This window comes from Prorops nasuta, unplaced genomic scaffold, assembly GCF_024137725.1.
Source record: "Prorops nasuta isolate Cenicafe-Biocafe unplaced genomic scaffold, Cenicafe_Pnas_1.2 PNAS00010, whole genome shotgun sequence".
In the NCBI taxonomy this organism is placed as follows: domain Eukaryota; kingdom Metazoa; phylum Arthropoda; class Insecta; order Hymenoptera; family Bethylidae; genus Prorops; species Prorops nasuta.
In genome coordinates, this window is record NW_027116807.1 from 5486208 (window position 1) to 5512465 (window position 26258).

The 26258-nt window shown below is 33.4% G+C and overlaps 3 protein-coding genes across 4 annotated transcripts; 1 reads left to right on the top strand and 2 right to left on the bottom strand.

Annotated features, from left to right (window-relative positions):
* Position 1: 1 nt before the first annotated feature.
* On the bottom strand, positions 2-3966 carry LOC136776925 (uncharacterized). Its single transcript, XM_066732858.1, has 3 exons — positions 3756-3966; positions 1500-1816; positions 2-1393 (listed from the first exon to the last, which is right to left on the bottom strand). The coding sequence occupies exons 2-3, from the start codon at positions 1662-1664 to the stop codon at positions 1022-1024; spliced, it is 537 nt and encodes a 178-aa protein (XP_066588955.1). The 5' UTR covers positions 1665-1816; positions 3756-3966; the 3' UTR covers positions 2-1021.
* On the top strand, positions 2686-26186 carry Dhc16F (Dynein heavy chain at 16F). The gene is made up of 56 exons (XM_066732848.1): positions 2686-3375; positions 4310-4323; positions 4454-4862; positions 4934-5054; positions 5197-5359; positions 5429-5570; positions 5657-5896; positions 6043-6199; positions 6278-6380; positions 6738-6918; positions 7012-7181; positions 7314-7715; positions 8025-8256; positions 8338-8487; positions 8614-8742; positions 8834-9171; positions 9587-9929; positions 10014-10337; positions 13074-13394; positions 13668-13778; positions 13855-13991; positions 14066-14256; positions 14412-14527; positions 14812-14957; positions 15057-15202; positions 15267-15399; positions 15652-15868; positions 15944-16078; positions 16181-16366; positions 16503-16704; positions 16803-16984; positions 17069-17292; positions 17405-17613; positions 17804-18059; positions 18124-18315; positions 18472-18696; positions 18775-19033; positions 19104-19294; positions 19369-19541; positions 19612-19795; positions 19989-20322; positions 20427-20800; positions 21140-21385; positions 21464-21701; positions 21799-23055; positions 23181-23321; positions 23382-23572; positions 23657-24102; positions 24214-24414; positions 24492-24590; positions 24667-24809; positions 24868-25038; positions 25099-25278; positions 25393-25689; positions 25771-25888; positions 25947-26186. Exons 3-56 carry the CDS (start codon positions 4827-4829, stop codon positions 26174-26176), a joined length of 12033 nt encoding a protein of 4010 aa, XP_066588945.1. The 5' UTR covers positions 2686-3375; positions 4310-4323; positions 4454-4826; the 3' UTR covers positions 26177-26186.
* On the bottom strand, positions 10238-13192 carry LOC136776924 (GRB10-interacting GYF protein 2-like). Of its 2 annotated transcripts, XR_010823177.1 has the most exons (3): positions 12498-13192; positions 10493-11660; positions 10238-10370 (listed from the first exon to the last, which is right to left on the bottom strand). XR_010823177.1 is itself a non-coding variant. In XM_066732857.1 (2 exons), exon 2 carries the CDS (start codon positions 11656-11658, stop codon positions 10948-10950), a length of 711 nt encoding a protein of 236 aa, XP_066588954.1. In that variant the 5' UTR covers positions 11659-11660; positions 12498-13192; the 3' UTR covers positions 10387-10947. The 2 variants fall into 2 exon arrangements, 1 of the variants encoding a protein (XP_066588954.1); XM_066732857.1 differs by lacking the exon at positions 10238-10370 and having other exon boundaries at positions 10387-11660.
* Positions 26187-26258: the final 72 nt, after the last annotated feature.

Here is a 26258-nt window from a genome sequence, read left to right on the forward strand (position 1 = left end):
TTATCTCGCTACAAAAAGGTTCGGTTTAACATTTTATGCGCTAATGGACAATATTGCTTCCAGTCTATATCACGGAATGGTAGAGGTAATAATAGAACGTACTAAAATATTTATAACAATACAATGTACAATGTATGTAAATTAAATTTAATATAAATAGTTTTAAAAATTGAACTATATAAAGATTAGTTTGTTCTTATGCATTGATATATAACCAAATATAGTAAAAAGGCATAAGCGTGCGTAGTATTTAAGAGTATGACGAATCAACGTTTACATATATGCAGGGTTCTGTAACTAACTTTAATGATGAAAAGATTTTATTGACATATCACCGATTTTTTATAATATTGAACGCTCATACTCGTAGTCACTGTACACTTTTAAACCAATTCACTCTAGATATATTTTTTATAACACTTCCTGCAAGAGAAGTGTATGATAAAATGTAAATAATAATATGTAGATTTTAGTATAAAAATATATGAAGTCCTGTGCAAATTAGACAGGACACTTACAGATTGAAATAATCATAGGCACACTAGAAAACCGTTATTAGTAAAACTTTTAATCCCTACATATTTTTTGCATTTCCCTTCATTTTCTTGCAACATCATTAAACGTGTATAGGTTGCTTTCCAGTTAGTCTGGTAATCGGCACAATCAGACACAAATACATAGTTTGTATGACATACAATGTACCATTTGTGTTTGATTGTGTCTGACTGTGTCGATTTTCAGGCTAACTGGAAAGCAACCATTATAATCCAATTTGTTGTTCACCTCTATGCCTGTGAGTGATTCGAGCAATTGGAAGCACAGTGATTAGTAAACAGTAAGCTATTCTTTATAATATAGAACTATTTTTATGTGTTTAATACTAGATATACATACAACATTGGGATCTCCCATCTTTTGCTCAAGGCGGAAAGAATCACAGCGTCGTAGTTTTTAGTTCTTGAAAAAATTCTTCATGATATGATTGATGTCTTTGCTTGATCAAAAATGATATTAATGAAATTTAAGTAACTACTCGTTTCATGTAGTTGCATGATCTTAGAAATTTGTGCATTCTTATTTGTTGAAACTTGCCAATTCGGTTCATGCAAGTCTCATTTTGGCAAAGGGCACAAAATTCTGCGGATATTGCGTGAAATGGTGATCTGAAGTAGACACTAGCATCTTTGAGTGCTTTATTTTTGTGATGGGCCCATATATGAAAGGCTACTTCAAAAATCATTATAAGAGCCAACAACCAGCGGAAATAAACTATGGCTGAGAGAAATAAACAAATTGGATTTATCTCTCCAAAGGAAGCTCCTACAGGAACAGGCTCTACATCCATCAAACCATTTCTATTTTTAGACCTCTTTTCTTTTTCCTGCTTTGGAATCTATAAAAATTAAAAAAATATTATATGTATAAAACATTGGATCATTTATTGAATGAAATGTTTTTCTCTCAAAATATGTTAAATAAAATTGAGAGTTTTACATTACCTGGAATGGGACCTTCCTACTTCTAGTAGTTGAACTATATACATCAATTTCTGGTTCCCCAGTCTCAACATTGTTCACACGATTAATGAAATTTCTGTTTACATCATTAAACAATGGCTCAATCATACTTTCTCCTGTCTCCTCATCAATAAATATTCTATCCATTTCCCTCTGTTACTTGTCTTCTCAAGTTTGGCTTTGGAAAAGCTGCTGTCTAAAATATTCCAGTCAATGCTCCAACCTTTGACTCCACTTCCCGGATGTCACAGAATGTAGAATTTATTCTAATGAGGAAACACACGCCAGAAGGAAAGTTTCTGGAAGAGGTCAGATGCTAATTAGTAATTAAATTTTATAGTAAACTTGCAGTAATTACATATAAATTATGATGTAACGATAAGTTGAATGATATTTGCTTAAATTTATAAAAAGAATATATAAACCTATTTTATCAAAATGTAAATATTTTTTACAAAAAAAAAAAATAAATTAATTTGTCTACTAATGAGTAAGAATAATATAAAGTATCCCAATGAGTAAATGAAATTTACAATTATATTTATTAAAGAGAAAACAAAAATAAGGAATATTAAAGAAAAACTGATGAACAATATTTCACTGGAATGTTAAAAGAAGAATACACTGAGAAGACAATTTTTTTGATTGCAATTCACATGCCTGTGATAATAGAGTGCCTATTGGGGCAATGTTTAAATTTATTGCCTAAGATAAAGTAGCATTGCTAAAAAATAAACATATAAAGAAAAGAAATCATAACAATGCTACACATGGTTTTATCTTTGGTGGTCAGAAAGGTGAATGAATGAATTTTCTTTGATTCAAATTACCTTCTCTTTTTACAAAATGATACTATCACTACCTACCAGATCTTATCAATTTCTTATCAGACTATTTACGTATTAATAATCATAAAGGAATTACAGAAAGATCGCTACCGTTTGTGATAATAGGTATCATTAGCCAAAAAAGAAAAAAAAACAAAGACACATTTTGTGTTGAATTACTTCACTTTTCATAAAATACTTGTTAATAAAAAAATTTTATTTATTTACAAAATTCTGTCTCAATTAAACATTTTCTATTTTGAAAAGTTAAACTGAACCGAACGTATTTTTATTACAATTAAATATGTCCAAATAAAATTAAAAAATAGTGATTATAAAATCAGAGAATTGTTTTTGGAAAAATTATGACAGAATAAACTGCTATTAAAATTGAAGCATCATTTTGTTGGATCAATGTATAATTATTAACAACATTAATAAATTGATATTAAAGCTTAAAAATTATAATTAAAAGTCATAGATTATATTTCAGCTTGAAGGTTTCCGATTTAACAGTGCATATGCGTTCCATAATTAATTTTCATTTAATAACGAAGGAAATGCTATTATGTAATGTGCGTCGAACTTGAGTTTATAAAATGGCAAAGCTGAGGGACAGAGTCGTAAAACGACTCAAACGGGTTCTGAATTTCATGAAAAAGAGATGAAAAAAACGATGATGATATATTCTCTTCTCTATCCCCTCTTCCTATACTCCGGTCCGGATTGCGGCCAAATAGGTTGGGTTAGGTAATAAACGCGCGCGCGCGAGCAACGATTAGATGATTCAGATTTCAATTGCATCTTTTGTTTACACATTCTCAGCTCCAACACAACTTTTCAACTCCTCAATCTTTAAGACATTCGTGCAGAAAACTTAATATTGCATAGATGCATCGTGAGTTCGTGAGAAATCCGGACAGAAGGTTGACGCTTTCAAATCTGAATCGTCGCATAGAGAAGAATTCATTATTAATTTTTATCATCGACAATTAGATTTCGAAATGCAGTTATAATTTAACAAATGAAAGGTAATTGAGCGATTACAAAATTCAATTGTATCTTTTATTTGCGCTTTTCCAGATGTTCCAATCACTTATCAATACTTCAATTGTTAAAAACAATGCAAAAAGTTGATAGGAAAAATATTAATCGTGTACTAAAAAAGCAGCGACATGAAACTAAGATCCGTAAAAAAACAATTTTATATCGTATATATTACCAAGAAATATAAAAAATAAATATAGGTTAAAAGACAATATGTAATGATAAGACTTTTTTCATTGATGATTTAGTCGAATTCAAATGAAGATGTAGTAGCAAAAGAGAAAATAAATATAAATTATAGATGGTTGCGGTGTTTATTTATAGCAATATAGTACAATATGTACATTGGATTGAGGCTACTTACAAAAAGATGGAAAATTTATGTGTGGGTTCTTTATTGACTTTTCCGTCATTTGTAATTGGTTTCACTTCATTCCAGTTGAGTTTTTTAAGAACTTTGATTAAGTTAGTATAAAATTTGGAAATTTCTGATATTTTTATTTGCTCAGAGATTACAGCGATCACAAATCACAAACATGAGTTTCACAAGCAGCGACCACAGAATGACTGATAATATTTGGATATACTTTTTCCTGGTGTGGGGGCTCTGGCGTTTTCTACTTCAATCTCTGTACTAAAGATAACACAGATCTCTGTTTTATCAATTGAAACTCCTAAAGATAAAAATAAAATAATAATATCTCATAACATTTTTCGCAATACTCGTAGTAAAAACATTATTATTGCATTTATTATCACAAAATTTCATCTTATTTCTTTGAGAAAATAAAATGACCCAGAAATTCCAAAGGGCTGAAAATAGTTCTTGAATATCTTCTTGTCCGTACCTGTCATGTCTCTTTCTACTTAACTTAAATTCTGATTGCTAAAAACATTTTTTTTTATATTACTTTGCAGGAATCTTATATCAGGTGAAAATAAATTGTTATATTTTTTATCCTACTAAAAGACTGAAAAATGGAATATTATTTGATTTGAAGCTATTCGAGTTTAACAAAATCAATATGCTTTTGTTTTGTCAATAAACCGTCATATTTGTAGGAAACGGGAAACGGTGTTTCCTCTGGTTTCCTCGGAATTAATTATGGACGAGGAAGAATATTATTTCGAGGATTTTGGAATAACGGAGAATCCCGAAGAAAATTCAGAATTTTTTGATGATACAAATTTGACATCTGGTGATTTTAAAGAAGAGGGCTTGATCTCCAGACTCTGCAAAAAGCCAAAAAGAAGTTTTTCAAGGTTAAACTGTAGATCATTATCCCGCGAGTGATTACTGTAGTGATTTATTACACAGTTAACTTTTTATTCAAAGATTTCACAAATCAAAATATTTCAACAAAATAAATTAAATATCACAATCAGGTTAAATGATGAAATACCATTTGTGGTACCACACCGGAAGTGTCTGGGGATGGTGGAGAAGCAACTGGAAGTTTCCGAGAAACTGGTGAGTTGTGTGAACAATTGTTTGAAGTATAAACATTTACAATTAAGTAAAATATAATTTGTTCGTCACAGAAAGAATGCGCAGATGGAAAAGCATCTATGTGGACTAAAATTAGGAGATACTACACGCCCGTTACCGGTTCAAAAGTTTCAGGGGTAAAACACGATTATCCGAAGCCATCAAGTAGAAAAAGTAAGTTTTCGCTTGTGCTCTTTCTCGTTTACTTCTCCTCACGACAAAACTAACTAATAATTATTAAAGATTAAATCAAGATTAGTTCTATAAAAAAATATATTTTAAAATATTTATTCAATAAAATCAATCTTTCTTACAGTATTTGTTCAGCCAATAGGAACAAAGATGACCGAAATGGTTCCGGAAGTAGTGGACCAGCTGGAATTAATAAAAAAGTTACAAGATGAAAGTAGCAACCAATTTTTTTATTTGATATATGCTGTTGAAAGATCGTCGCCATTTTTTACCCCTTATTCTTTTAAGTGAGTATTTTTATTTTTTACCAACTTATATAATATTATAAAATATTTTCATGTTTAATACTCGTTTAGGATAGTCTCTTATAAGGAAATCAGTGAAGAATATTTAACTATAAGTGCCAATGGCGTAACACAGTACAATAAAAGTGAAATGATTTTTACACCCTTAGAAACCTGGGAAAGAGAATATATTTATTATCTCAAATTAAAACAGGTAAATAATCAAATTTTTGGTGTAGGAATATAAGATACATCAATAAAAACATTTTTCATTTAATTTAAATATATTAATATTTTTAGATCAAGATTTTTATTAAATATTCAATGTGGAAACCGTTTAACGTTTGGAGAAAATACGTGGTTTGCAAAAAGTATACAGGAGCTAAACAACAATTGGGGAAAACTTTATTCATATTACATCCAACATTAAGACATGCTTTGTTGAAAATTCAAAGAAGATGTACAGCTTTTCTAAATTCAACTTTCATTGATAAATCAATCTTGGAGAAGAACCCATTGTTTACTTTTCTGGAAAATCAGGTTTAAGAACAAAATTATTATTAATAATAACAATAAGTGTGCTTTGTGTTATTTTATTAATATTATTAAAAAGATTGGGAAAATTATTAAATATTTTGTAAATAACACAAAATTGTTTTTATTTAAAGAAAAAATCATTTTTTCAGATGTCAATCCTGGAAAATTACAGAAACCAATTGGATGAATTTAGAGCATTAGCACTGGAAACTGTCAATGAATCTTGTTTCATAACTCTAGAAGAAGCTGGATACACAGTGGACGATTCAAATATTACAATAGAGCAAACAGCATTTGGGAAATTGGGTAGACACAGATTTCATCTAAAAATTAGTCTTTAATGAAAATTATCAGAAGTTTAAATAAGACTTACGAATTTTCAAGGACAATTCGGTGGTCAAAAGTTTAAAATGCCAGAAGATGGAATTTTGAAAATGAGTTATATCGAACAAGTGAGAAAAAGGGAGACCTGTTCGCGCTTATCTTGGTAAGGCGTGAACGATAATAATATAAGGCAATTATAACTTCATTAATCATGAAACAGAAACGACAGATAAATTCTTATTTACTACAGATATTTTATAGTTTATCAAAATATTTTTATTAAAAAAAAAAAAACAATATTACTCATAAAAATACAATTTTATTATTCTCTTTAATTTTCCACATATCAATTTTTTTAATGTAAAAAGTTTATTATTTTTGTTACAATCCAAAAATAATTTTGATAAATTGGAAAATTGTAATTAAAATCTTAATTGAAAAATTGTGTGTGTGAAATATAATATGTATACATTCGTGAAGCAATAATTTTTAATAACGAGCTTGATACAAATTTCTGCAGTTTCATCCACTTAGCAGATTACATGGAAGTTACAACAATGCATCGACTATTAATAAACACATACGAGGAATTATTGAAGATTCTCGAATCTCACAGCAAATGTTTACCAGAAAATGATATTTTAGCCACTGACACCCTCGACGTAGTACTCAAAGAAAATCGACCTTCTTCCATTGTTCAGGTGAATTTTCAAGGTCATTCTTACCACAGTACTCCTCCAGTTTTTCTTTTCAAAAAATGATAATGATTTCTTCTGTCTCTGTCCTTCTCGCAGTCTCCATATTTTCTAGTCGACCTGCTCATATCGATTGAACGAGGGATCACTATGGATCCTACTGAGGAGACTTTTCGACATTCCATAAATACCTTGAAAATTATGTGGGAAGAAAACCTTCATGCCATCAAACCACTCTTATCAGACTATGTGCTTCGACACTTTACAAGGTTCGAAAATTATTTTAGTAAAATTTAAAAAATAAAATAAAAGGAATATAGTTTTTAAAATTAGTTTAGAAATAAATGTATGAAAATTAAATTTACGATACAACATTTTTAGCAAATTACTCTTCATTGCAGACCAATGATAAATCGACAAATTCAAGGAAGTTTGTGTGGTCTGCCACCGAATATTCTGACTATCATCGAACAAGACAAGAAGATCTGGGAGAGTAAGACAAGATTGGATGAGGTTTTGCAAACAAATTTCGATGCTGTAAAATTGTACTGCCAGAGATTCAAGGGAATTCAAGAATTGTACGAGGATGATTTTAATTTCGACGAGAACGTGATTCGCGAGAACACGAAAGTGGAACTTTTTCGTCAGTGGTGCATTCGTTACAAGGAAGAAATGGAAATGATTAGAAAAGTTGTGGAGTACCAACCACTTGGAATATTTTTTCTCCAATTAACTCGATTCAAGGAAGCCGCCCTATTGGCTCCTATGGGTAAAATGAGAATAATCGAATCTGTCATGCCTGGGTAAATTATTATTCTCAAATTAATCAGTATTCGCTTGTTAAAATTATTTAAAAATATATATTGATATTTAATTACTCTAAATTACAATTTTCCATTTGATCTGTACACTTTTCTTTTAAAACATTTTTTTGTATGTCATCCATTTAATATTTTTATAATTGTAGAAATTTAAAAATTATAATTGAACCTAAAAATCATTAATTATTAATTTTGAAATATTAATTTTAAATCTTTTAATCTTTAAAATTATAAACTAATTATAATTATCTTTAAATATGGAAAATGAATGTTTTATTTTAAAAATTTCAGTATAGGAAAAAGCAGAGTGGATGCTTTATTGTCAGAGGCATTGGATGCTATAACGTATTTGGAGTCGGAGCCAACCTCCACAGATGATTACGTTTCGTACATAAAATTTATAGACAAGGCTCAGCAGAAGGTCGATTTAATGGAAGGACAGTTGGATTACGTAAAGGAACTTTACGATAATATGAACGAGTTCAATATTCAAGTTGCACCTGAGGAATCTGCCAATTATTTGGTATGCCATTTACATTAATTCTCCATATAGAATTTAAAATAATAATAATAATATGAAAATAATTTGATAAAAATTAATTAGGGAATCGGTGTGCACTTCACTAATCTCCGATTAGCAGTGGATAAAAAAATGGAAGAGAGGGAAAAACTGATTTCCAAATTCAATTCTCAGCTGCAAAAAGATATTGCAGCATTGACAGAGAAAGTGGCAGTCATTAACGAAGAGGCCCAGGTTGATTTATTTTTACACGATATTTTCACAAATTATTTACCAGATATTAAATGATATTATTCTTGATATTTTAACATTATTAGAATATGTTATTTTAATTTCAAATACTGCATTTTAAAATTGCAGCAACAATGGCTGATAGATTCCAGCAGCAATATTGATGCTTGCTTGGAGACCTTGCAAGAACTTGGTGATAGACTATCTGATTGTACAGTATTGGCAGATGAATATCGAGCCCACCAAAAAGGCTTCAGGGTAAATCACAAAATTAATCATTGTTTTTGGTCCTCAATTTTTTATTCAAAATATACTCTTTCAACACTAACCGTTTATAAAATTTTGTTAGGTGGAAATAACGAGGTTCGAGATCCTGGAACACGTTACCAACGAAGTGAAACTTCGTTCTCTTTTATGGAACAGCAAATTAGCTTGGAGTATGACAGTGGACGAGTGGCAGACTGTTGACTTCAGCACTTTGGATATAGAGGAAGTGACGTCATTCACCATGAAGACCCTGAAGAGCATTACTCAATTGGAGAAAGGTCTTCCCCCTAATAATGTCCTCCCAGGATTCAAAGAGGAGGTCGATCTTATTAGGGACAAACTTCCTATTCTTGGATATCTGAGAAATCCGAATTTAAAGCAACGTCATTGGATGAAAATTGAGAGTCTTTTGAACTACAGGTTTTTGTTATAGTTTATTATTGTTTAATTTATTAACTATTAGGTAATAGAAAGCGCTGTGGCAAGAACATTTGAAGAAAGTTATACATAAATCTTCCAAGAAACTCAATATTTCTATTCAGGAGAAGTAACAATTAGGAAGCAACTACCAGAATGCTCATTAATATTGGTTTAGTTGAAAAAAGTTGATTGATTAATCAATCATATTAAGTATTTTAATAGCAACTTCATACTGGCTACTTCTGCTCAATCCATTATTACAATAGTGTAGCAGTTTATTAATTATTATTTATATTTTTGATAACATTCCTCTTTTATTACATATATATATATATATATAATCCAATATGAAATTGCAAAGAATTGTACATCAGCAAACTGAGGTATAAAACAAATACCCCCCTGGTTTCAACAGATTCCAGTCCGACGAGGTGGTCACACTAAATTTACTGGAGGATCTCGGAGTGTTTGCTTATCCAAACGAATTAATGGAGATAGCAGCCAGTGCCAGTTCTGAGGCTGGCTTGGAGGCAATGTTGAAGAAGGTTGAGGACATCTGGAAGGCCTTGGAGTTCATAATTTTGCCTTACAAGGAGATCAAAGATGTTTACATATTGGGATCTCTGGAGGAAATTCAGACAGCTATCGACGAGAGCAACATTAATCTCCAGACCATTGCTGCATCCAGACACGTTAGACCCATCAAGCCGAGGGTCGAAGAATGGTTAAGCAAGCTGTACACTTTTACCAAAACATTGGTTTGATTCCTTTAATTATCAGAACACAATATAATTCTTCTTAGGATTTTCTATTACAGTTATCAATTTTTTTAAAACTTGCAGGAAGCCTGGCAATATTGCCAGCAACAATGGATATATCTGGAAGCAATATTTTCAGCCCCAGACATCCAGAGACAATTGCCAGTGGAAGCAAAACTTTACATGCAGGTAGACAAATCTTGGAAGGAGATTATGAGGACTGCTGCTAGAAAACCACAAGCTATGGATGCCTGTACACAAGCAGGATTACTGGAGCAGTTGACAGAAAACAACAACAAACTGGACCAGGTCATGAAATGCCTCGAAGCATATTTAGAGACAAAACGTATCGCTTTTCCAAGATTCTTCTTCCTTTCCAATGATGAACTACTAGAAATCCTTGCCCAGGTACCCAATGTCCATACACTTGAGAATTTAGTCCTTAAAAATATTCCTGATTAATTTTTTTAGTTTTTAATTTTCTGTTTTTTTTTTTTTATTATGTTTAAATTTAATTATTCTGTTATCTAATTTAATATTATAGTAGGGAAATTGGTCCGTACTATTGAACGGCATTTAGGCTTAGGGATGTCTTCACTAATATTAAGTTTCCTCATTTTAACCTTCAATATAATACTTTAGTTCGGTCTTCGTTTTAAATAAATGCTCAGCTGAAATTAGAGCATAGCTATGTTCAAATGGTACGGGACTACGTGGTAAACTTGACTAGGTAACTGCTTTTATAAACGCCACAAAATTGCAACGTTACAATTTCCCATTCGTTAGCGTCAACGTATGGGGCTTGGTCAGCTCGACCCGGTTAATAGCTGCTTTTAAAAATTAGGTACGATTCCTGAAAAAATAATTTAAGCGTAAAGTAACCTACTTAAACATAACAATCTTCATTTCAATGCAATGCCATTTTTATAATAAACGTAATAGAAAACGTTATAAAAATATTCATATATATATATACATAAATATCAAACAATAAACAAAAACCAAAAATGAAGCTTCTCTATAAAGAGATCATCCTCCATTGATGCCATTCTTCGACTTTTCTCCTTTGCTCTTCTTCTTTCTCTCGCTGCTTTCTCTCCCTTTCCCTTTCCTGCTCGTCCTTCCTCCTTAACTCTATCTCCATCTTCCTCCTCTGCTTTAATGCCTCCTTAAATTTCTCTTCTTTCTCTTTCAGCTTTCTTTGACTCTCCTCCTTCTCCTTTTTTATTTTCTCTTCTGCTTTTTTCTTCTCCTCCACTTTTTTCCTTTGCTCTGCCCTTCTTCTCTGCATCGCTCTCCCCTGGCCCTTGCGACCCCCTCGATGGCCGCGATGGGCTTTCTTTCGGATCATGGAGTTGCCAACGCCAAGGGCCAAATGTCGTCCGGCACCCACTCCCAATGGAGCGACCCCCGTAACACGGGATACGTTCGAACATGGTCGGGAATAACCCGTATTCCATTCTAGCACAGCCACCCTCCTACGGAGGATCTGCAGCTCTTCCATCATGGCCGAAGTAGGTACGGGTGGTACTGGTGCGGCGAGTGAGTCTGTTGGCCGCAATGACGGTGGCGCCATGTATCCAGGGCCGGAGGGGTACTGATACGGCTGTTGTACTGGGTAGCCTGAGCCGTCGTAGGGGTCGTAGGTCGGGGGTAGTGCGGGTGCTGACGGTAGTAGCGCTCCTCTCAACCAGCACTTAGCCAAACACTGTGCTATTTCAGGGTCCATGACTGGAAAGAATTTAAGGGACTTTTTACATACTCCAATAAAAAAAAACATGATTCACACATTCTTCTATCCATTTCTCAAACACTTCAGTATACAGATTTTGCATAGAGTCATGCAGAATCTCCGTGGAAACGCAAGAGAATTGCACTCGCAAGCGAATGAAAATTTTTTACGATTTTAAACCCTTTCCTGTTCCCGAGGCTCCGCTTTAATCGCTATGGAGTGGACGCGTTGCGCGTGGAGCTATGAGGACTCCAACCTCGGCAATCAACAGCGGGGTGCACTCTGGGATGCCCCCCTGCGATCTTTCTTCGCGATCAAACTGCAGCTCCACATTGACCATAAGCGCCATTGCTTGCTGAAACTCGCGAATATTTCTATCTTGGAGGAGAGGAGATCTCGACCTTGTGTGAAAGGGATAGAAGGGATTCTCTCAATAACGACTAGAAAGCTGCATTATGCTTTCTTATTAAAAAATTACACGAATAATGTACAGATTGCTATAACCGGAGCATCTAGTCAAACAGCATTGGAATCGTACAAGTGCTGTCATCTCTCGAGAGCCGCATGGTACTTCTATGTACTGTCGTTGGCCCCAGTAGCGCGCGCAGTCAGTACTAGTTTTGGCGGGTCGAGTCAACCTGATGAGTCAACCGTCGTACATAGAACTGAATCAAAACAATCGGAGTGCCGATTGTTTCCATCCGCCCGTCAAGGTTGTGCTCGGCACTGTTTGTTCGCGCGGACTGCCAATAGTAATTAATTCGAATTAATCGATCACGACGAAATCCATGGATTCCCGCGATCGAAATAATTAAGGGACAGCTTGTAAGACTTACTTTTCACTGGTCTCTAATAATCTGTCTGTCTGTCTCTCCCTCTCTCTCTCTCTCTCTTTTTTCTTAGACCTAATAATCTAGATCGATAACGCACCAGTTATAGTTAATGCAATTTGGTAGACGCGAATGTGACTGCTGCACAGCATGCAGTACACTCAAAACTAGTTCTTGGGTCGTATCTGTCGCGAAAATACGTCACTCGCGTTTACTTTGATTTTCTTTTGATGAGATGGTGAGAGGGCTGTAGAGAGTAATATCAATTGCTCCGTAAACTATCATAGAACTAATTAAGCAATGCATAGAATTCGTGAACTACTCTGTTCCCCCACTACTATTACCTATTCCTTCAACCTACCAATGGGAGGCGCGAGCCAATTAGAATAAAGCAAACACTGATAGCCCTCGCTTTTAAGATAAGCGGATTTCCTCTGTAGCATTGCGGATGTGCAATGTTACAATAGTTATTACATATATAAATGCGTATATACTTTTACTCTACTTTTTTTGGTAATTTTAATAATTATACTATTATTTTGTATGTGATTTTCTTGATTTTTTTTCTATGTGAAATAAAAGACGAAGAATCCACACGCAGTGCAGAGGCATTTACAGAAGTGTTTCGATGCGATTTACCGATTGGAGTTCGCCACTACGGTGCAGCAGACAGGAACGGATGGTTCTGATGCACTTATGACTACTGATATTCTGGCTATGATATCGCCAGAAGGTGAAAGGGTGGCATTAGGAAAAGGATTGAAGGCTAGGGGAAATGTGGAAGAGTGGCTGAGCAAAGTTGAAGAATCCATGTTCATGTCTTTGAGATTAAGGATGAAGGCAGCCATCAGTGACCTTCAAGCTAGGGGGAGATCCATGTTTATATCCTCCCATCCTTCTCAGGTCCTCTTTATTCGAATCTAGAATATTATTTATAGAGTAACACATCATGTGCTATGATATTATAAGTGTAAAACTCTTATATATATATATGTATATATATATAAATTATTTTTATAAATTAACGGTTTATATATTGTAGACCCTTAGGGGATTATATAAAAATCTGTTTAATGTAAACAAAAGCAAGATTTCTAAAAATGTAGGAAAGGTATTAAATTATAATTTAAGGAACAAATATATAACATTTTTGAAAACCCTCCTACCCATTTTTAGATTGTTTTGGCAGTATCACAGATATTCTGGGTGAGAAATGTCCATCTTATTTTGGAGTCAACAACGAACGTGGAGAAATCAATGGCGTCTTTTGAACAAAAATGCTATTCGGTTTGTAGTTTTAATTGTTCATTATGAATTTTACTAGTTTTTATACAATATATTTTTGTAACGTTAATTCTAACAGGATTTAAATTTACTGGCTGCCATGGTGAGAGGAGAATTACCAAGATTGGTAAGAGACGTCGTGATAAATTTAATAACAATCGATGTTCACAACAGAGATACAATTTCTCTTCTAGTACAAAATAAAATTACTTCTAGGTATATTTATTTTTCATTGTAAGTTTTCTAAGGTGTTTTGGATTTTTAATTTAATTTAACGTTTCTTTCATCAGCACGAGTTTTGATTGGGCGAAGGCACTACGTTATTATTGGGACGATGAAATAGATAATTGCATAGCTAGGATGAGCAATGCAGAATATTTGTATGGCTACGAGTATCTTGGAGCTTCCAGGAGATTGGTAATTACTCCTCTTACTGATAAATGTTATCTGTGTCTAATGGGAGCTCTTCAATTGGATTTGGGTAAATTTAAAATTTAACACTTAATTTTTTTGTAAGACTAATTTATTTATATAAATATTAAAATTGTTCTATTTTGATTATTATTTCTGAATAATTCTCTCAAGAACTTTGAATAACTTAAATAAAACGTAATAATTTGTCCATTGCCATGTCAGGAGGTGCACCAGCAGGTCCTGCAGGAACAGGAAAAACAGAGACCACCAAGGACCTTGCCAAGGCCTTGGCCATTCAATGTGTTGTCTTCAATTGTTCAGAAGGATTGGATTACAAAGTATATAAATATTTCATTAATTCTAATTATATATAATATAATTTCATTTTTTTCCAGGTCTGAATTCAGATAAGACAAAGCATTCTTGTTAATTCTTATGTTGTGAGAATAAAAATGATTGCTTTCTCAACTTTTATATTAATGTATTATATAATGTTGTAGAATTTTTAAAAAGTTAAACAGAGAATTATTTTTTAGATTCATAAAATGAAACTCTGTAATTATTCTAAAAGAATCTTTATGTTAAATGGAAGGAATATACCATGATTTTTTTCCTATTTTAGATGATGGGCAGATTTTTTTCTGGACTTGCTACTTCCGGAGCCTGGTGCTGCTTCGATGAATTCAATAGGATCGACATCGAGGTTCTTTCGGTCATTGCTCAACAATTGATAACAATCAGAAATGCCAAGATCCTCAGAGCTGAAGAGTAAATGTTTTTATATTTTTTTAATACTTTTTTTTTATCGATAATGGACTGGAAGTTAAGTTTATGAAAATTAATATTTTCGTTTAATTTAAATAACAGATTTATGTTCGAAGGACGAATGATAAAATTAGTGATGTCCTGTGCCGCTTTTATCACGATGAATCCTGGTTACGCAGGACGAACTGAACTTCCAGATAATTTAAAGTCTTTATTCAGACCATTCGCTATGATGGTACCAGATTACAGTGAGTTATGAAATCTTTATTATTATTATTATTAATGGAGGTTTAACGAATTTTTATTTTCAAGAACTGATAGCAGAGGTCACTTTGTACTCCGAAGGATTCGAGTCCTCCAAATCACTTTCTAAAAAGATGACCTTGCTTTACACCCTCTGCAGTGAGCAACTTTCTCAACAGGATCATTACGATTTTGGAATGAGGTCTAAATTCTAAAATTCTTTCTTTCAATGTTTATCAGTTTAAAAATATATTTTTTTTTTTAATTTTTTGAAGGTACTTTGAAAGTCATAAATTTCCTCCTTATCATTTCTTTAAAGATCCTACTTCTGAGCTACATAAGTTTCATTGTTTATTATTATTTTTCAATTCTTTTTGTTATAAATTATTAAGAGAAATCATTTTGAAATATATTGTTATAATTTAAGTATGTACAATTCTCGATCCTTTTTTAGAGCCGTGAAAAGTGTTCTTGTAATGGCAGGAACTTTAAAAAGGAACAATCCAGATAAAAGCGAGGATGTTGTGTTGATTCGTGCCCTGAGAGACAGCAACATACCCAAATTCTTAGCAGACGATGCAGAGCTTTTCAGGGGCATCGTAGGTGATTTATTTCCTGGTGTAATTATTCCTGATGAGGACTATGGTATTCTTGAGGAAACTGCAATTAAGGTAACCAAATTTTCCTGTAAATCAGGTCCAGTCATATACTTTTGCAAATAGTATTACGATTTAAACTTTAATCAGATACTCCAAGAAGCTGACCTTCAACCTGAACAATGCACGAGAACCAAACTCATTCAATTACATGAAACTATGCAAGTCAGACATGGAGTGATGTTGGTTGGTCCTACTGGATCGGGAAAAACTGTTGTTTTAAAAGTAATTAGAATTTTACTTAAATAAAAAAACAATTTAAAATACGAATATTCTATGAAATAGTTAATCAAATTAAGATTATAATAATTATTTTATTTATTTCAGACTCTGTGTGACACTTATACGAGACTACACGAATTAGGCATTCAAGGGCCAGCTTTTTCCAAAGTTCATATGTATGTTTTAAATCCGAAGTCAATCACTATTGGCCAGCTTTATGGAGAAATCGATTTACTTACTAACGAATGGCACGATGGATTGATTGGTGTTATTACTAGATTAGCTTGCACGGTTTGTTTAAACTATTCGTTTACATCATCTTGTTTATTTTTAATCACCTTCTAATTTTACAATTTCTTTTTATAATTTAATATTATATATTATCATTATATTTTGATTTTTGATTTTGTACATTTATTTTTATCAGTTTACAACTGATGATCATCAGTGGATTACGTGCGATGGTCCAGTGGATGCAATTTGGATCGAAAATCTCAATACTGTCTTGGATGATAATAAAATGCTTTGCTTGGCGAATTCAGAGAGAATCAAATTGACTCCCTATATCCACATGGTTTTTGAAGTATCAGATCTAGCTGTGGCGTCACCAGCCACTGTTAGTCGTTGCGGTAAATGTTTAATTCAACCAATCATCTTCTTTTGTTAAAATTCAAATTGTACATGGATCAAACCTATCTCAACTCTTTTTTATTTTAAAACTATTTAGGAATGGTTTACGTGGATCCTTCAGAATTAAAATGGCTACCTTATGTAAGATCTTGGACTCAAAAATTGCCAGAAGAAATTATCACCGAACAGAGTAAAAATGTTATTATGGAACTATTTGAAACTTATTTTGAAAATGGATTGGTATTTTTTAGAAAGAATTGCGACGTGGCGATAGCTCAAGTACTTTTTTAAAATTTAATCAAATAAAATTTTTTTAATTAATTATATTAAAAATTTGATTAAATTTTCAAAAATCTTTTTTAGGTGGATATCAGCAAAGCAAACATGGCCTGTGCTATTTTGGAAAGCATACTTCTCGAGCCAGGAACGATTGACAAGAAAACAGATAAAGCTCGTGCAAAAGTATTTCTTACCCAATCGTTCATTTTTTCTTTATTATGGTCTGTTGGTGGAAACGTCTTGGATTCCTCTCGTGAAATTCTTCAACTTTTCGTGCGAGAACAGTTCATGGAAAATTCTGATGCCAGGTGATAACGCAATTTTGTATTCCACTAGGCAACAGAAATTTAAAGTATATTAAAAAAAGAATATAATTCGATAAATTAAAAATATTATTTACAAATGATGGATGTTATACAGATTGCCATCTGGTGATTTATGGAGTCTTTACGTGAATTGCCAGAATAAAAGGCTAGACTTGTGGGTGAAATTAATGCCAGCCTTTGTTTATGACAAAGACATGCCTTTCTTCGATATTCTGGTACCAACTGTTGATACTGTTCGATTCAGCTATATCATGGAGAAACTTCTAAACGTGAACAAACCCGTGTTGTTCACAGGAGCTACTGGTTATCATTTTATACTCCAAATTAGAATCATTCGTTATTCTTATCCATCCTTAGCTGTAGCTTTAATTTTAATTTGTACCACTTGGACTACATTTATGTATCATTTCTACTTAATCACTTATTTTAAGCAATATTGCGTGTTTAATCTTCTGTCTAATATTTGTGTCCTCTCCGTTTTTTTTCTCATTAGGTGTGGGTAAATCAGTTATGACAAAACTTGTACTGAACTCTTTGCAATCAACTGGTTCCTGGGTACCAATAAATTTAATATTTTCTGCTCAAACCACCAGTGGCAGGACTCAAGAAATATTGGAGTTAAAATTAGAGAGGAGAAAAAGAGCCCTTCTTGGTGCGCCAATTGGGAAGAAAGTATGTGTCTTTGTGGATGACGTTAATATGCCGAAATTAGAAACTTTTGGTGCTCAACCACCGATAGAGCTTTTAAGGTCATTTAAAAATTATAATTAAATTTTTTTGTAATTTTTATTAATTATATTATTAAAATTGTAGACAAATCCTTGATTTTGGAGGATTTTATGATAGAGACAAATTATTTTGGGTGGACATTCAGAACGTTGTCTTTGCTGCTGCATGTGCACCCCCAGGGGGTGGTAGGAATCCTCTAACGACTAGATTTATCAGACATTTTGCAATGCTACTAATCCCAGCACCCACTGAAACTTCGTTAAAAGCCATTTTCAGGTAAATTCATATCAACTCGAAATTATCAAAAAAATACTACTCATACCTATTATGATAATTAGGCAGATATATTTATCAAAATATATTACTTAAATATCAAAAGTAAAGTAATAATAATTACTGAAATTTAATTCAATGAATCTTCGTGATTTCCAGAGCTATCCTTAGAGGATTTCTTCAAGATTTTGTTCAGCCAGTTATGGATGCAGGTGATAAAATTGTTAACGCAACTGTGGATCTTTATAACAGAATTGCTGAGGATTTATTACCAACACCTGAAAAAAGTCATTACGTGTTCAATTTACGAGATCTTTCCAAATGTATTCAAGGAATGATGCAAGTGGATCCATCCGTTGTGAGGGAAACTAATCAAATCTTGAGGTAACACCATAACGTTCATTTTCTACTGAAACATTCTACATTTTATCTCTTTTCACAAAAAACCCTAAATTTTTGTAGACTCTTTTATCACGAGTGCCTTCGAGTTTTCCACGATAGATTGATTAATAAGAAGGATAAAAATTATTTTTATCGATTGCTCACGTCGATTTGTGAGAAAACCTTCGGAGATAGCGTTGTCTCCCTTGAAGTAGGTAAAGACGGTGAGGACCAGCCTCCAGTTTTATTATTCGGCGATTTCATGTCGTTCGGAGCTGCCAAGGAGAATAGAATCTACGAGGAAATAGCCGATATGACGAAGATTAAGACTATTTTACAAGTAAAATTTATTGTTTAATAATAAATAATTTTTTAATAAATTTTTTTAATCCTTTATTTTTTGCTTTTAGGATTACTTAGAAGATTATGTTTTAACTACAGGAAAGGATATGAAAATTATTTTTTTCCTTGATGCAATTGAGCACGTTTGCAGACTGGCTAGAATTTTAAGATCTGAAAGGGGGAATGGACTCTTGGTGGGGGTTGGTGGAATGGGAAAGCAGAGTCTCACCAGACTGGCTTCTCATCTGAATGGTTATCGGTATTTAGAATATTTTTAAAGCCTCCAGTTAAGTTTACATTAATAATAAATAGACTGCAATTTTAATTATTTAGCTGCCACCAAATAGAAGTAAGTCGTGGTTACGATTTGGACTCCTGGCATGAGGATTTACGTCGATTCTACTTTCACCCTGGAGCTTATGCTGATCACTCCACTTTTATCTTTACCGATACTCAAATCGTCCTTGAAGAATTCCTAGAGGACATCAATAATACTCTTAATTCCGGTAGAATTGTTAACAAATTGTTTAAATAAATACTGCTCTGTTTTTTAATGATTAAAATTGTGAATTTTAGGTGAAGTGCCAAATTTATTCGAATCAGACGAGTTAGAAAAAGCAATAATTGCAACAAGACCAGCAGCCAAATTAGCAGGGATCGAAGAAGCAGACAGAGATGGAATATATCAGTTTTTTATTGCTCGTGTGCGGAATCATCTTCATTTGATGATCTGTATGAGTCCCATTGGAGATGCTTTTAGGTATTCTTGAACAATTTTTTTAACAACAATTGATTTAACTACTATATATTATCTACCAATTTAAACAATTCACGAGGATTTAATCTAGCTCATATATATGCACTTAAAATAATGGATTAAACATCTAAAATTATTTGTTCCATTTTTTTAATTTTCAAAATGCTGATGTTTACAAAATTTATTTTTATTTCAGACATCGTTGCAGGATGTTTCCTTCATTGGTGAATTGTTGTACCATCGATTGGTACATGAAATGGCCGGACGATGCACTTTTATCAGTAGCTGAAAGTATAATATTACCATTGGTACCAGATGACAACGAGAGACTCCTGTCTCTTTCCTCAATTTGCGTGCTGATGCACCAGACTGTGGAAGACACCACGATAAGATTTTTCGAGGAAATGCGAAGGAGATACTACACGACCCCCAGCAGCTACCTCCAACTGTTAAAACTCTATCGTGACACAATAACGAAAAAGACCACCAAGATTTTGTCCTTGAAAGATAAAATATCCAGTGGTCTCAATGTTAGTTTCGTCATGAATGAATTAATTTAAAAATAATTAATTTATAAAAAAAAATACGACAAAGATTTAATTTAATTGTATCAAATGGTGAATTTTTCTTGTAGAAATTGAAGGAAACGAACGAGATGATCGCTGATATGAAGATGCAGCTGATTAGAATGGCTCCGAAATTGAAAACCAGTAAGGACGAAGTGACGAAGTTGGTCAGCATCGTGACAGCTCAGCAAGTGGAGTGTGATAAGGTGAAGGCCGTAGTTTCCGCTGATGAGGCTGCTGCCAAGGTGAAAGCTGATGAGACCATGATCCTTGAGGAAGACGCTAGAAAAGATCTGGAGGCCGCCATGCCCGCCATGTTGGAAGCCCAAAAAGCACTCGAATCACTCAACAAAAATGACATTAATGAAATTCGAGTTTTCAATCAACCACCCAATCTCGTTCGTTTTGTTATGGAAGCAGTTAACTTGCTCCTTGGTGAAAAGTATATCCTCTCCCTTGATTTTCTTTCTATCTTTTATAGTAGCATTTTGGAAAATAATTCTACACTATTCTAAACAAGAAACAAATCATTTTTCCGAATCAAAAATTTTGAGGCATATCTGGCGAGTTTGGAAAAAAATTGCAAACCAATGAAACTGTTTTATTGTATTTTTGTAACAAACAGGCCTTAGACTATTTTCTGTTTAGTGGAAATAATCAACCCCTTTTTTCCAATTTGTACAGCATTCGTTAAAAAAATATTTTTCTTACATATTGAATGATCAGTATTGTTTGATTGTATTGGAGACAAAAATATAAATGAAACAGAGAATTCTTCTAGGCTCGACTGGAAAACGGCCAAACTGGTTCTCAGCGATATACACTTTCTCGAACGGTTGCTAGCGTATCCAAAGGACGAGATAAGCGACAAATTATTGAACAAATTACAAGCTTACGTGACCCATCCAGATTTTAAACCAGAGCTTGTTGCAAAGCAGAGTAAAGTGTGCAAATCCATGTGTATCTGGGTCAGGGCTATCCACGGATATGCCAAAATCTATAGAGTAGTCGAGCCAAAAAGGCAAAAGTAATTATACACCAATCAATTAAATCGAATAATTGTAAAAATTGAAAAATTAAATTCTTCAATCGTTAATTTCTTCAGATTACAACAAGCTCAAAACGAGCTTTGGGCCATCGAGAGTCTGCTGGCCCAAAAGCAGCAACAATTACGAGACGTGGAGGCTAAGATTCATAAATTGCAGAACCAATACGATATTGCTGTGAAAAATCTTAATCGCCTGGAGTATGAAATGGCTTTGGCTGAGGCTAGACTTGTCAGATCTGGCCAGTTAACATCTGCTCTCCAAAATGAAGGAGTTCGGTGGCAGGAAATGATGCTGGTAATCCTTGCAAAAAATAAGAAAAAATTTTTATATAAAAGGTGAAATACTTAGTAACAGTATTAATAAATATTAACGATAATTTTTTATTTTGCAGGGTTTTGAAAAAAGTATTTGGAATTTGACTGGTGACATTTTAGTAGCAGCTGGTGCCCTTGCCTACTTGGGGGCCTTTACGAATGTCTACAGACAGGAATTATTGAAAAAATGGTTGGGCACCTGTGAGGAATTAAAAATAGACACGAGTCCAAATTTTAGCCTGGAGACCATCCTGGCTGATCCATACGATATTCGTATGTGGAATTATTATGGATTACCCAGAGATAGCGTCAGCACAGACAACGCTATTTTGGTTACTCAAGCTGCTCGATGGCCCCTCATGATCGACCCCCAAGAACAGGCAAATAGATGGATAAAAAACATGGAACAGCAAAATAATCTAAGAATTTGTAAAATGAATGATCCAAACTTCATGAGAATCCTCGAGGCTTGCATCAGAATTGGTGCTCCAATTTTGTTACAAGAGGTTGGGGAAATCTTGGATCCCAGCTTGGAGCCAGTTCTACTCAAGCAAGTATTCATACAGTCTGGCAGACCACTGATTCGTCTAGGAGATACTGATGTGGAATACGATGATAACTTCAAACTCTATATAACAACAAAATTGTCAAACCCTCACTATTTACCGGAAGTTTGCATAAAAGTTACAATAGTAAATTTCACAGTCACCCCTAAGGGCCTGGAAGACCAATTACTAGCGGATGTAGTCAGATTGGAAAGGCCAGATTTGGAGGAAATGAGGAACGAATTGATAGGAAAAATAAACGCTGATAAAGGCCAATTGCAAGCAATCGAAGATAAAATTTTAACTCTTCTGTATGGGGCTGGTGATGACATTCTAGATAACGTGGAGCTTATAGAGACCCTCAACAACAGTAAAGAGACTTCTGCCATAATTGCTACTCGTTTGATAGACGCTGAGGAAACTGAAGCTGAAATCAGTGTAGCTCGTGAGAAATATCGATTAGTGGCTGAACGAGGATCAGTTCTATATTTCGTCGTGGCTAATTTGGCAGATATCGATCCTATGTATCAATTCTCCTTGAAATATTTCAATCAGATATTTACTACAGTGATCGAGGTAACAGAGATGGAACGGGACCTTCAGGCTCGTTTAAGAAAGCTTATCAATGAGATCACTTTAGCAGTGTACAGAAATGTTGCCAGGGGACTTTTCGAGAGGCACAAATTAGTTTACAGCTTTATGTTAAATACGGCAATATTCTTGAACAATGCGATTATCTCCCATGCTGAATGGAACTTCTTACTTCGTGGTGCTGGACAAATCTTAAATGTAGATATCCTAAATTGTGTATTTAATTATATATGGTAGCTCAATTGAAAACTATATAAAAATAATAATTAGGTTCAATAATTATTTTATTGATAAAATAATAATAATAATACTGATAACAATAGATTAAAAAACCAGACATACCAACTTTGACCGATCCAATGTGGACATCCATAAACTACCTTGCTGTATCTTTCAAAAGATTCACGCATATAATGGAGGATGTTTTTAAAAAAATCAAATTATCTGTTGGATATTTCGAGGAGGTAGAAAATAATACAAACTCAAATTTTGTTACTATATATTAAGGAAATCTATTTTTGTAGGAAATCAATGTGATCCCAGCTAATACAACAGTAGCTACGTACAATTGGAATGCAATGCTGAATGATATGGAAAAATTAATGCTTTTAAAGAGTTTAAAGGAAGAAAAACTAGTTTTTGCAATAACAGCTTATGTGTCAAAAAATCTTGGCAAATTTTTCATTGAATCCCCAATTTCTTCTATTCAAGTAGTGTAAGCAGGATTTCACAAAAGGGCCAAAAATATTTTCTGCATTATTATCATTTATAATACTAGACAATCATTCAAATATTTCAGCTACCCAGATATGTCTCACAAGACACCACTGGTTTTCGTTTTGACATTTGGTTCAGATCCATTGGGAGCTTTTCAAAGATTCGCAGTGGAGAAGGAGTTTTATGATCGTTGCGACTCGATATCCTTAGGTCAAGGTCAAGGTCCAATTGCAGAGGGTTTGATGATGAAAGGGGTGAAAGAAGGCAGATGGATCTTTTTGCAAAATTGTCACTTGGCAGCTTCCTGGATGGTCGTGATGGAGTCTCTGATCATGGATATAATCGAAAGACCGGAAGGCAGCGTTCACCAGGACTTCCGACTTTTCCTTAGCTCCCTTCCCAGCGCTGCATTTCCGGTCTCCGTTCTCCAAAACTCTGTTAAAGTTACCAACGAGCCTCCCAAGGGTCTCAAAGCTAATGTTAGACGAGCCTTTTATGAACTTAACGAAGAGTTTTTTGAAGATCATGGTATAAATTTATTATTACTAACATTGCAATCCAATATGAGGTTACTCATTCATTTTAAAACTCTCAGAAATTTTCGTTCTTTTTCAATCAAAGATATTCATTTTTTTGTAGAGTTGGATGAAAGTTGGAAGAGAATAATTTTTGGAGTTTGCTTCTTTCATGCTATAATCCAAGAGAGAAAAAAATTTGGCCCTCTTGGCTGGAATATTCTCTACGAATTTAATGACAGTGACAGGGAGTGCTGCCTTCTAAACCTGGAAGTTTTTTGTGGATCAGGATCCATTCCATGGGATGCTCTCATTTACACTACAGGTTCATGTGAATTTAATTTAATTTTTTTTTTTTTTTATTCCACTTTTTCATCACACGTCATTATGTATCCTGATTAGGAGAAATTACGTATGGAGGAAGAGTGACTGATGGCTGGGATCTTCGTTGCCTAAAAACAATTTTAGATATTTTTTTCTCACCCAAAACTCTAGCTACAGGTCTTGATATAATTTCATCAGAAATAAAAGTGTATAGTAATTTATCTTTTTTAATTCAAAATATTCAATGTTACAGATTATAAGTATTCCCTTTCTGGTACATATTACTGTCCAGTCTTTGATACTCTCAATGAGTATAGACAGTTCATAGATGGTTTTCCCATGATGGAGGATCCTGAAATTTTTGGCATGCATGAAAATGCCAATATCACTTATCAGGTAAGAAATAATTAAAGAGAGTAATTAAGCAGATTAAAAAAATGAATATTAATCACAGTTGAAAGAGACCCAACTGGTGTTAAATACAATAATGGAAGTCCAGCCCAAAGAAAGTACTAGCAAAGGCGAAAAATCCAGTTCAGAAATAGCTTACGAAATGGCAGAAATGATTATGGAAAGAATTTGTATAAAAATCGATATTGACACTTGTCATCCAGATCACCTAAAAGTAAAATATCTAACTATATATGTCTTTTATATCATCTCTTACAACTTTGTTTTTTAATAGAGAGATTCAGCTAATAGGGTTCCATCATTAACCACAGTTTTAATCCACGAAGTTGATAGGTACAACAAACTTCTTACCAAAATTCATTCTACTATGGAAAATTTACAAAGAGCCATTAAAGGATTCGTTGTTATGTCCGAGCAGTTGGAAACTATCTTTGTAGCTCTTTTAAATAATCAGGTATCATAGGCCTAATCTATGTCAAATATAGTACACTAATTTACTTTTCATTTTAGATCTAATCTAACTGTTGCAAATCTTTTTAAATTATATGTATATTTATAATTGTTTCAGGTCCCACAAATCTGGCACAGTGTAAATGTCTACCCATCCCTGAAGAGTTTAGGTAGCTGGATCAGAAATTTGGAACTCAGAACAGATTTTATAATCACTTGGCTTACAAATTGCAAGCCAGTTTCATTTTGGCTGTCTGGCATGTCGTTTCCTCAAGGATTCTTGACTGGCATGCAACAAACATATGCTAGAAAATATAATACTCCCATCGATCAATTAAAATTGGATTTTATCCCAACAGACATTCTTTTAGATCAAGCAGACATTGAGGCTGCCCACATTGTAGCTGAAAAAGAGGTTTCTATAATTTTATTTGTTTATAAAGATTAAATTTCTACTTATTGTTGATATACTTTTATACTTTTGGGAATCTTTCAGGTCAAAGAAGCTTATGGGGGATTAAAAGAACAGACCGATGGAGTTTATATTCATGGATTGTTCATAGATGCTGGAAAATGGGACTTTCAATTCAAAATTCTTGTTGATGCAAATACAGGTAAATCATTCAAATAAAAGATAAATTTTCTGCAGAAAAATAACTTTGGATTCTTTAGGTGAAATGAATCCACCTTTGCCAGTCTTTCATATCAATCCTGTGTTAGTATTACCGGATCCAGATCCCAGATATGTCAGCCCTCTTTATAAAACAGGAATTCGTGCTGGAGTTTTGTCCACAACTGGGCACAGCACAAATTTTGTTGTTCCAATTTTACTACCATCAGCCAGAGAACAAGCTTACTGGATCCTTAAAGGTACAGCTCTTTTAATTGAAATCATGGATTAATTAATTTTAATTATTTATTAATGACAAAATAAAAGTTTTGTACATATTAATCTTATTGTTTTATTAGTTCCACACTAAAATA

Bases quoted from the DNA above. Each gene is read 5' to 3' on its own strand.
- LOC136776925 (XM_066732858.1), bottom strand. From the start codon at position 1,664: ATGGATAGAATATTTATTGATGAGGAGACAGGAGAAAGTATGATTGAG. The intron at 1,394-1,499 runs GTAATGTAAAAC...TAATTTTTATAG, and splicing joins GTAGGAAGGTCCCATTCCAG to ATTCCAAAGCAGGAAAAAGA.
- LOC136776924 (XM_066732857.1), bottom strand. From the start codon at position 11,658: ATGGACCCTGAAATAGCACAGTGTTTGGCTAAGTGCTGGTTGAGAGGA.
- Dhc16F (XM_066732848.1), top strand. From the start codon at position 4,827: ATGGTGGAGAAGCAACTGGAAGTTTCCGAGAAACTG. The intron at 6,919-7,011 runs GTGAATTTTCAA...TCCTTCTCGCAG, and splicing joins GACCTTCTTCCATTGTTCAG to TCTCCATATTTTCTAGTCGA. The intron at 8,743-8,833 runs GTAAATCACAAA...AAATTTTGTTAG, and splicing joins CCCACCAAAAAGGCTTCAGG to GTGGAAATAACGAGGTTCGA.